Source organism: Diadema setosum, chromosome 6 (assembly GCF_964275005.1).
Source record: "Diadema setosum chromosome 6, eeDiaSeto1, whole genome shotgun sequence".
In the NCBI taxonomy this organism is placed as follows: domain Eukaryota; kingdom Metazoa; phylum Echinodermata; class Echinoidea; order Diadematoida; family Diadematidae; genus Diadema; species Diadema setosum.
This window is the reverse complement of record NC_092690.1, coordinates 1,792,849-1,804,937: the sequence shown is the minus strand read 5'-3', so window position 1 is coordinate 1,804,937 and position 12,089 is coordinate 1,792,849. Positions and strand designations below refer to the sequence as shown.

Below are 12,089 nucleotides of genomic sequence, written 5' to 3'. Positions count from 1 at the left end.
AAAGTATTAAGCAGACATTCGTCATCTGGCCAGCATTCTTGCATATTCATCCGAAGAAGATAAGTAAAAATAGGAGCTCCTGAATCCAGTCCATCCTTCTTATATCAGTAATTTTACACCACGCAGTGGTATTGATGCCCCGAAGACCACTCTCAGGTGAACGGCCATTTTGATTTGTTTTTTCTATGTTCCTTGGCACTTAACGGCACCGTACGATCTGAATCAGCAATTGATGGAACATTCCAAGCATTTTGTGCAAGGTAAGAGAGCAGTGCATGTGGGAATCTTATTTTTGTGGAACAATCTTGATCTGTGATACACTTGATTGTCGTTCGGTTCCCTTTGAATGACTCTGTACTTCGGTAAGGTTGTTAAGAGATTGTACCATTACGGTCCACGCACACCAAAACGTGTAGGGCCTAACGTTAGACTTCGTATAGGGGCCTAGGCCTATTAAAGCCCAACGAGGGCTTCCTGTAATCACACAATTATCAGTAAACATTATAGCTAGTATCAAGGGATCAACCTACAAAACCCCTTGCCCCGAAACATCCAACAATGTGATCATCAAGTATTAGTCTTAACTCGAAGGATGTATTTTTTTTTCACCTTTTTCGCTGTTTTTCATGTGCAAAAAAGGAAAAAAAAAAAAGATTGACGAAATGTACTGGGAGACTGTGAGGTCATGATAACATCACCATGCCTAACTGGCGTAGGCCTATAATGCGTGGTATAGAGTCTAGGCCTTTTACATACTATCAGTATTTCGTGAAACCATGAACTATGTCAACTCACAACTCTCTTATTCTTCATTTTGTTCTCTATATCAATGATATCTAGAAAATTCAAGTATTCTTTCCTAATTATTATTCGCTGATGATTCAATTTTTTATTTTGTATTTTTTTTAATTCTTTTATTCATTTTTTTTTTATAGCTCTGATCCTGAGTTATTGATTGATATTTTGAATATCGAATTAAATGTATGATTTCAGTAATTCTTCGGAAGAATTACCCCGGAACATTTTCCTGGATAAGTTAGGTTTGGTTCTTGATAGTAAACTCACCTGGAATTTGCATATGGCCATTTTTACAATCAGTGGTGTAAAATGCAGTATTGGCACTAATTGGTGTATAACTTTCTTATACACTGACAGATATGCATTATTTTTTCTCATAAACTTACCACCCACGATGTCTACCTTGGGTACCTTAATGAACTTTCCTCTCTTTTTCTTTCAGATGTGGCAGGCACTTATATGCTTGAAATCCAACACTTTTGGTGTACTCACTCTGACATAGTATTTTTGTCAGAGCTAGCATATTAAATTGTTTATTCCTTTTCATTATTTTTGTTGCTGTTGTGATAGACAGGTATCCAACTTTAAGAACTATTATGTTTACCAGGTTCTGCTTTGTCTTCTTTAAATACTGAAATTGTCCAAACTTTATGTTTCGGAGGTGACATTTTCCGTTAACAATTAACCCCTCTTTTGAGTTAGCTCTTGTTCACAATTATAAAATTCAACTTTGCTAATTTCCATCAAAACAGAATAGTAATCAATCTGACTTAACTTCGATCCAAAGATTATTTAATTCAAATAACTTATCATTTTTTGATGAGCGTTTATAAATTTATGTAACTTTTCCGTTAACATTTCTGTCACCTCCGAGACAACAGATTTATGTATTTGATTTTTTTATTCTTGACATCAGTTATACATTACATTTGCAGAAATGTAACATATCCCCTCACATTATCTCTGAAGGAAGGTAGTAGAAATGTAGCCTGTTGTTTTCATTTCGGAGCAATTTACAATTTTCCGTTAACACTTGTCACCTCCGAAACAATTGTCACCTCCGAAACAGCAGGCATATTATATTTGATAATTTCTCAAAGACAAAGCAATTTTGTTTGATTCTGTCCAATTGACAGGAATCTCTTTTGGATGACAATAGTAATATGGCAACAGGAAGGGAGAATTTTCTAGGGATTAATAAAAGATTCAATAAAAACTAAAAATTACTGTTTCGGAGGTGACAAAACACTGTTAACAAGATTTTTTGTTCATTTCTGTTGAAGAGAAACCATATCATGTACACCAATGGTTTCATTTATTTTAGTAACATAAGTCTCAAAGTGGAGAAATCAACTACCACACTCTCACTCTTTTTTTTATTACTAGACTGTACGTTTTAGGGCAAATTTACATTTTTTCACTTTTTTTTAACAATGAGAATGCACAAAATACACCCATCTGTTGTATATATAATATTGTAATCAAAATCATTTCTCCTGCTTTAGTTAAGTAAACATATAGATGCTTTCATCTTAGAAGCTTGATTTCCAACAAGCAATTTAGTTGTGAAGATTTACCAATCACAGCTTTCCTTGTAGGTTGCTTTTTCTTGTGTTTCGGAGGTGACATTGTTTGTTAACACCATATTGTTATGTGGTAGTGAAAGGCAAGACTTCAGTTCCTTTTCACTATCTATTAACATTTTCTAATACATTTAATATCTACAAAATCATCACAACAGAAGTGACTTTTGTATACATAGGTCACCAGAATTCCCTTGATACCAAAGTAATACATGTGGTAGTTCAAGCATGCCCTAGTCCACAATCTTAAAAAAAAAAAAAGAATGTAAAAAAAAAAAAAATCATCAAATAATCAAACTCCACAAAAAGGCCACATGCCTATAGCTGGTGCACAACTTGTTCTTGAATTCATAGTTGTTGTTTTTCCATGTACAATGTGGTAATCATCAACAAAATTATGTGATTTTTTTTTTAATATGACAATAATTATTACATTTTCCAAGTTGAACCAACTGTTTATGACATTGTATTTTTGAAGATTATTAAAGTTATGTGACAACTAAAGTGAACAGAGGAACAAGTCCCCAGGACTGGAAAGGGAAAGATTTAAAAAAAAAAATTGTAGTTCTATTTCAGTACTTTTGATGAGGTGTTTACCTTGTTTTGTTATTATGTTTTATCTTAGAATTTGGCTTTAAGTACTGGAATTTCAAGGAAAAGAAAATGGTTTCTTAAAGGACAAGTCCACTTTCATATACATGTGGATTGAGTGAATGCAAATGTTCAACAGTAAAACATATCATTGAAAGTTTGGGGGAAATTGGACAATCCATTCAAAAGTTATGGGTTTTTTTAAGTATCTGCGCAACCACTGCTGGATGAGAAGACTACGACAGTGTATGATGTCACATGCATACAACGATATAAGGAAAATATAAGTGAATTTCACAAAACTTTACTTTTTGAAAAAAGTGCACATTTCTTCAACTTGCTTCTGATGTATTTTAGGGCAATATTATTCATCCTGCCTTCCAAAAGAGAGAAGTCATGTGTTCTTTTGTTATGCAAGAAAAGTGAAAATACAGAATGTTGAATTTTCTTGATACTTTCTCTATATCCTTGTACACATGTGACATCACAAGCTATAGAAGTCTTCTCATTCAGCTTTGACTGAGCAGAAACTTTAAAAATCCATAACTCTGGAACGGATTGCCTTACTTTCCTCAAACTCTCACTGATGTGTTTTACTAATATTACTATATTTACTCAACCCTCATGTCTATTGAGGTGAACTTGTCCTTTTCCAGTTTCAGTCCCTTATAGGTTTATTTGAGACCAGTTTGTGTCCGGGACCTTCTGTGAAGTTGATGGGGAAAATTACTGAACAAAAACAAATTTTCCCCTCAAGTTCACAGAAAAGCATTATGCTGCTCTCTTCAGCTGGGAAACACAAACTGTTGTCTTAACCAAACTGTAAAAACCTGTTAAAGATTAGTATGAATTACAATCTCAAACAAAATATGAGCTGGTATCCATTGTCATGAAAGAGAATAACCAAACAAAATAACAAGTAAGAACTGAAAGAAAGAGCTTATATTTGAAAATTAAAGCCATGAGGAAAGACATGAATGTTCACTAAATAGTTAACACCTGAGAAGTTGGGTTGTCTCTGTGTTGTGTCACCTCAAAAACAATAAAATGTTTTTTCTTATCATATACTTTTTACTCTCAAAAGTGACTGTTAAATATGCATGATTTGCAGGTAATTTTCAATCAATTAAAAATGATATGTAAAATATATTTTAGTAATGTCAACAGTTTAAATGAATCTGGTGTATAGAAAATTTATCCCAGATGAACCAAACACCTTTCACCAGTATTATAACATTTGTATGGTGGCTATCAAGGATGATGAAGAATTCATGAACATCCTTGAATTATCTATTTATAAAACTATGTACAAACAAAAACGTACACAAGTCAAATAAGAATTTCTGCTTTTGGTATTCATATTGTATGTCCCCGCCAAAAAAATTACAGTGGTACCCTCCGCAACAATAACTTTAAAGATAGTGAATCAATCTAAAATACAATATAAGGGATTGAAACTATAACTCATTGCCCACGCCTTACAGAAAACCCCATTCAATTTGCTTCAGAGGTCAAAGAGAATTGAGGATTTTTGTAGAGCATGTGAGGAATCCCTTCCCTCCAAGTTCTGCATGTGTTTACACATTAATATGCAGTTCCAAGAGCATCCAAGTGCTGAACTTGGAAGAATCAGACTCCTGACATCCTTTATAACAATCCACATTTCTTTGAGATCACTTAACCAAATTGACTGGGGCTTTCTGCAAAATAGAGAATGTCACCTCCGAAACAAAGTTATTCTTCCCTGGTGTTGTGGAATAAAAAATTCTGAGAGTACAGAAACATTACTGAAATGATCTTACACCCTCATTTCAATTTAAGGTAGAAAATGGAATGCCATGTTTCTTCAGGTTACAATATCTAGCTTATGTCCATCATATTCATACTGTAAATTAATATTTTAACACAATGTTAACATTGAATGTCACCTCCGAAACGAAGTGATTCTTCCCTGGTGTTGTGGAATAAAATGTTCAGAGAGCAAAGAAACACTACTAAAATGATCTTACACCCTCATCTCAAGTTAAGGCTGAAAATGGAATGCCATGTTTCTTCAGATTACAATATTTAGCTTACATCCTTCATCCAAATGGAAGGCAAACTACCGCTACCCATGCTAATTAATGAAGTGTAAAAAAACACTTGTTCTGTGTGGTTTATCTGCTTGAAACAGGAGTTAATTTCTTGTTCTCGAGTTATGATTATTAAAAACATTGATAAAAAGAAGAAGTTTTTGTGTTATTGTCACTTATTCTTAAAATAAGTGAGTGTTAAAATTAATGTCACCTCCGAAACAGTCTAATATGTTAACTGTCACCTCCGAAACATCCATGTGTGAAAAATCCAAGTTTTAAAGAAATGATTGGAATTTCATTTAACCTACATAGGAAGGTAGCCCTTCTTAAAGACTTGTTATAGTAAGAGTTTGACCTGGCCTGCCCTCCAATAAATAGTTAAAATCTTGAAAATTACATGTCAATTGGTATTTTTTAGCAAAAATTTATAAATCTCATGCATTTTTTTTAATTCACTTTATATTCAACCCCCAAATAGTTTTGATTCACAAACTATATATTGTTGTTAACCATATAAACTTTGCATGGTGAAGTTTGACTACAGAGTTTTGTCAATATGGTGCAATTCATGAAAGCAAAATTTTGCTTAAATTTACTTCAGGTGCCAGGGTTTTCCTTAAATTACACCAATAACCCTTCAGCTTTAAGGTCTGAAATGTTATTTTTTCAAAAATTTGAATACTTTCAAACAGGAATCAAACAGAATAATGAAAAAATATTTTGTTTGAAATTTTGACCCTCCGAGTACAAAAGTTACACCACTGATCGTAAAAAAGGCCATATTGTTTCAATTTTGCCGTACAATGTCTAGAAATATCTGTGTAATCAATTAAGTTTCATTTCATTTTCCCCAAAAATATCTTATCAAGGTTATATAGTGAGGTGCCCGCAGCTCGTCAGGGGCCTGAATACCGTCACCCCGCTTAAAATGGTTTTAAGCGCACTAAACAAAAACTTATGCCCGGGACTGTGTTCAGTACGCTTGAAACTTAGCAGGGCTACCACAACCAAGCAAATATATGTTGAAAACCGAACAGTTTTCGCGAAAATCTGAAATTTTAATAGGAATACGTGTTATAAGTATCATCACTGTCACCCGCACGCATCTTTTACGTGTATGTCTATGGGAGCATCACGGTCACCCGCGCACGTCTTTTACCAGCAAAGTCTATGGGAGCGTGGTGACGAGTTGCGGGCCCCTTCCTTAGCGCACAACTATTCTGCATCGTTCGCGTTCATCGTTCATCGATCAATGAACTTGTGATTCCATTGAACTTTTCAGCATTTTTCCTGTATGTGAGTTTGATTTCAAAAAATTTCAGTGGCGAAATGTGATTCAAATATGCACAAACATTAACTATAACGAGGTGCGGGTCACCCAAGTATACTCATTTTTTATTTTTACCTTATTTCAATTATGGCTTTCTCGCCTGTGGTAACAATTTCCTCGTACTAAGAAAGAAGATTATACTATTGCAGAAAAAAAGCTCTGTGCATTATTTGTAGAGAATCTTGGAGATGTCACACGTTCTAATGACTTTTTTCATCGAAGTAGTATTTTAAAAAAAAATCATGGACTTGTATTGTTTATAATAGGAGAGTTTATGTACTTAATTAAAATAATAAATCATTCCCTTTCTTTTATGTTTGATTCTATGTTTATTTGAAATAAAATTGTACATTCATATCTCATTAGACAATATATGAATTTCATTTACCATTGTCTAGGACGATTTTTACAAAATCTATATTCTCATTTGCTGGACCTAAATTCTTGAATTCCCTTGATAGCGGCATAAAAGAGGCGCTAAGCTTTAACACTTTTACCTTAGAATTAAAGACCTTTTATTAATTCTTATATCACTGGAGACTTGCATTATTGAAAGCCGAAAATTTATTTCATTGCTTGAACCTTTTTTAACTTTGTTTTATTAACTGCATAGTCGTTATAGCACACTATTTCTATAGTCCATATCTCGGTAAGACTGAAGTCTCATGTCCATTGGCATCGACCCTTGAACTCTTCCTCCTTTGCTCCTTTGTTTGTCCTCTTTTTTTCCCTTTTCTGTCCTTTGACCTCCTGTTTATTCTTTTTATGCGTAAGAGAGCTGCTTTGTGTCTGTCTGTGTGTGCGTTTGTGTGCGTATAATTTGTTTTCTGTTCCCTCTGTTTCCTAAGCAATAGCATATGCTTTATCGTTTCGTTTGATTATTACTACAAAAAAATCGCACCTGTTAATTTTATGTGAGGACTAAAAAAAGGTGAAATTGGTCAACCAAGTCAATATTGAGTTTTTCATGTGTTCTGAAAGAGCTATTCTTCTTCTACATTGTTCTCAAGTTTGGTATTATAAATTGAATACATAGTCTGTTTTCATCAGTTTTTCAACAGCCCTATTTTTTTTGTAAAGTAGTGAGGTCAGGCATGTCTTCGAGTCCCCTTTTCATTTCATGAAAATCCTTTGCACACTCTTCACTTTCAACTAATAACCCATTACTTTTGAAAGAATAATGCAATTGCTTTGAAAGTTGAGATTAATCATAGAGAGAATATGTTGATAGAGCATGCTCAATTTCAACTTTACCTGATAAACCCTTCATTGCTGCTGCCCCAGTGGTTTACATTTTAATTTTGTTTTTTGTCCAATTCATCGCACAGCTAGCGCGGTTCGGTAAAGATTAAGCGCTTGAATAGACTGTGTACTCTATAAAGCCTCTTTTCCCCAGTTCACGCTTTTCCAGAGTGTGTGCTTTCTTTCCCATATTTAGATAGGTTAGGAGATTCCATTTGCATTGAGTTACACATCATTTTAAGGCTTAGAATCTGCTCTTTCAGAATATGTCCTTAACTAAAAATCCATGTCTGGCGACTTTTTGTTGGTTTTGTGATGCAGGGTCACAATTATAAAGTGGAATCATCTGGTAAATCTGCCAGTCCCGGTCAGTAGAGTTCAATTATTATGAATTTGCCAGTTTGGTCCATTGTTCTAACTGTAGTAAACTGGTTTGCTTTTCAGCGTGTATGTCCATAATCCCTGTTTTCCAGTCGAATCAACTAGTCAGTCTATCTGATGTCCAGTCAATCCCATTTGGTATTAAAGGGCACCTACCCTGCAAAAAGTCCGGTGTTAAATAGTGAACACCGAGCTGGTGTTAAATTTTCGGTGCTCATTTATGGTGTTAAATTAACACCCCCGGGTGTCATTTCCAAATTTTAAACTGTTTTTTGAAGAGTTTCTTAGTAACTGCACTTCTTGTTGATTTTTAATTTAAACAAGACGATCAAGAATTTTACATTAAAATACTAGATTTTTGAAAAAATGTGAAAATAATTTTACACCAAAGTAACACCAGCTGGTGTGGTCCCTTATTGAAGCTGGACGGGTGTTAAACCATTGATATTAACACCAACAAGTATCAAATCAACACCATGTGGTGTCATTTTTTAATTAACACCAGTACAGTGTCAAAATAACACCTGGTACAGTGTCAAATTAACACCACGAAGTGTCAGGTGAACACTTTTCAACACCATCACAGTGCATTTTTAACACCTGTGGGTGTGGTCCTTTATTGAAGTTTGATCGGTGTTAGATTTAACACCCGTGGTGTTAAATCTAACACCCATGTTTTTACAGTGTATGTTTCTATATATGGAAATCATCTGGTTGATGTTAGTGTGTCATTTTATATTATTCTTACATTGCAAGTACAATGAAGTAATATTTCTGCCAAGTGTGTCCAGAATATTCAGACTGGATATAGTTCATACTATTAGTTTCAATAAGGGAATCAACTGGTATGTTTTAGACATGCCAGTTAATGCAGTTTGTTTCAACTAGATTCGACTGGTAAATCTGCCAGTTGTATAGATGGAAGTTACTCAATCTCTTACATGTTTCCTCTGGAATTAACAGGTAAACATTTGCCAAGGAAAATTTTCGGAGTTATTACTGCTTGAAAAAGAAAACTTCACATGGGTATCCATACTGGTTAATCTCCCTCGATATGTTCTAAGGTTTGCACGTTTGTATGGATATATTTTTTGGTTTACAAAATTTATATAATTGTTATGATGATCGTTAGTGTTAAATATCATTGTTGACATTGCCACATTAATTTCATTGATGTCATCTATGTTCTTCCTATTGTGATTTTCAATTTTCGACGTATGTATAATCACCTGGTTATGTACTGATGTTAAATATTTTTTTCTTTGATGAAGAAATGATTCAATTCCCCCCCCCCCCACCACCACCACACACAAAATCACAACTTCCCATGCAGTTGATTACATTGGTTTCAACCAGAATGAACTCGTCCATAATGTGAATCAGTAGCCTAAAGTTGAAACCAGTGAAACAAACTGGCACATATAGGCCTACTAGTAAGATCAAATGGATTGAACTGTGACCAGTTGGTACCAGTAAGTGGTATCAAATTTTTTCTTGACCCGAATATTGAAGTAACATAGAAATTGGAAAGCCTGGTCAATAATAAAATGGAGTAAAAGTGACGTAAGTACTGAAGTCTATACATCTCTCATTCTGGTTAAAGGACGCAACCTACTGGTTGATGATATTAAAAATGAACGTCATAATTGCCATAATTAACATTTGTTCAGATAAATTCGCCATAATTTCTGCAAGTATAGTTTATATGACGATTAACGATATGAGCAATTTACACTCGACACTTACAGGAATATCAACGTAAGACACATAATTATATGGGGAAAAAAAAACGTATTTTTTTTCCATAGAATTCACTTCATGTTGACATAAAACCAACTGGAAATTATTCATGCTATTCAAAGTTGTCCATTAAAATCTAACCTCGTGATTTGGTAGTCCATGTGATGTGTGGTGAAAGAGTTTGACGCTCAAATAAGACGTTATCAAGCAATCATTAAAGAGGACAAAAGAATGGACAATCATTTTGATTAAGCCTTTAATGTAAAGTTCATCTCATATTTTGGTCACAGAAATAATGAATTAACGCATTTTTTTTTTCAGTTAAGGACGTCTTAATTAATACAATAGACCTATAGGGCCTACGCCATAAGGAATTGTCATCTTTTGATTTAATGATAAGCTATACCAGTTCATGAAAACGTCAATAATACGACATGATAGATACGTCATAAAACTAAACTGAATTATTGATACGTCGCTAAAATTAAACGTAAAGTTCTTAAATTCGTCATAAATACGTCGTAAAACTGGCGTAAATCTTACTTTGTTATTACGTAACTTATATAAGGTGATTAAAACGTCGCAAAGCAACGTAAATTTTACGTCACTGATATGTTGCTAAAAATGACGTGATAGATATTTAGCAAAACGTGAATTTGACGTCATTAATACGTTTTTGATATGACATGAATATGTCGCAAAACTGACGTAAATTTTACGTCTTTAATTTGTCGCTAATATGACGTCATAAATACGGCGCAAATCTGATGTAAAACAAACGTTTCAGGTTACGTTACAAAGAGATGATAAAATCACGTCATTTTCTGGTCATTATATATTATTACATGCGGACGTGTGAGTGGTGAAGTTAGACCAGTTGTGACCAAATTAAGACGTCGTTTTAACGTCAGTCTGCTATGAGGGATGGTACCCCCCCCCCCCTTCTTCTAAGTCAAGTGTTTTTTTTTTTCTATAAAGTGTTCTTTATTATTGATGCAAGTTTAATTGGTATGCTGAATTTATATAGTATAATAAGAAATTATGTTTGCTAATTTTGCTCCACTTCATAATGTATCATCTATTTCTTTTTAGATCCTCGTTCACACGACTGACATTTCGATGATGGCAGATATAAACGAAGACAAGAGGGAAACAGAAGAAAACTTTGATAGGGAGTTCTTCGGGGATGCACGTGCGATAGTGGAAATAAAACATTCCCTCTCCAAGCTAGAGATTCTAAATGCAGAACAACATCAGCCAACAGAGAAAATTGCAGAGTTATTCCCAGAAGACTCGCCAAACTTTAACGATGGTTTATGGGAGATCAATCATTGGGATGCCCGAGATAGAGGAGTCTTCTCAATTTCACTTGACTCATCACGTCGCGGCTCCTGTTCAATGCCAAGTACAGCATCCGAGGTAAGCTGGAGCGGTGGGTTTCCAAGGGTAATGAAATGGCCTTCCTCCTCTTCACTGGACATGGCCTTGGAAAAAAGCCAGAAAAATAGGGAGAGAATCGATAGCGTGAAAAAAGGTTACAGCAAGTATGCCACCAAGATGAACAAGTGGTGTCAGAGAGTAGACGACAGACTGAAAAACGTTGAAGTCATGCTTCAAGACTTGTTGGCCGGAAGACATGACCCCCATTCAACGACTGCTTCCGGTCTTCATTCAAGCGGAGATGCTGCCGAGAAAACCACAGTAACTGCTTTCTCTTGGGTAGTTCCGTACTCAGAGTTGAAGCGGCTCGAAGTCATGAAAATCCTCTCGTCTCAGTTCGACCTGAGGTGCGCCAGCAAGCTGCAAGCGGAACTCCACCTAAAAGGACTTGGTCCAGGGGAGGGGAGCCATCTCTCCGTAACCCTGATCGACGTCCGCGAATCCCTCGGCGCCGTCGGCAGTCCGCTCATGTGTCGGGTGAAGGTCAGGGTTGAAAACCAAGAAGATCAATCGGAAGCCATAGAAAAGGTAGCCATGTTCGACGGAGGCGCGTTCATTTACAAGCTGATACCAATCAGCAGTGTGGAAGATAGAACCCTAAATTACCTTGTAAAAGGCTTGCTGACAATCACAATCCTGGTGGACGAGAGAGTTAACTAGTATTAACTGAAAGAGCAAAAAACGTGGAAATGGAAATGATCATTATTGTAATTTTAAGAGACCAGTAATTCACTCAGCACAAAAGGTATATGCTCATCTGAATACTGAATGTCGATTCCAACGGAAAAAGAGTTGATAAACTTACACCTGACTCTTTTAGGGTATGCCATCTTATAAAAAAAAAAGAAAAAGAAAAAAACCTCATACACACGCACGCACAAACAAACAAACAAATATAAGAAAACCCCA

At 35.1% G+C, this 12,089-nt stretch overlaps 1 protein-coding gene across 1 annotated transcript; it reads left to right on the top strand.

The window, feature by feature from the left end:
• The first annotated feature begins 241 nt into the window (after positions 1-241).
• On the top strand, positions 242-12,089 carry LOC140229479 (uncharacterized). Its single transcript, XM_072309732.1, has 2 exons — positions 242-260; positions 10,833-12,089. The coding sequence occupies exon 2, from the start codon at positions 10,860-10,862 to the stop codon at positions 11,838-11,840; it is 981 nt and encodes a 326-aa protein (XP_072165833.1). The 5' UTR covers positions 242-260; positions 10,833-10,859; the 3' UTR covers positions 11,841-12,089.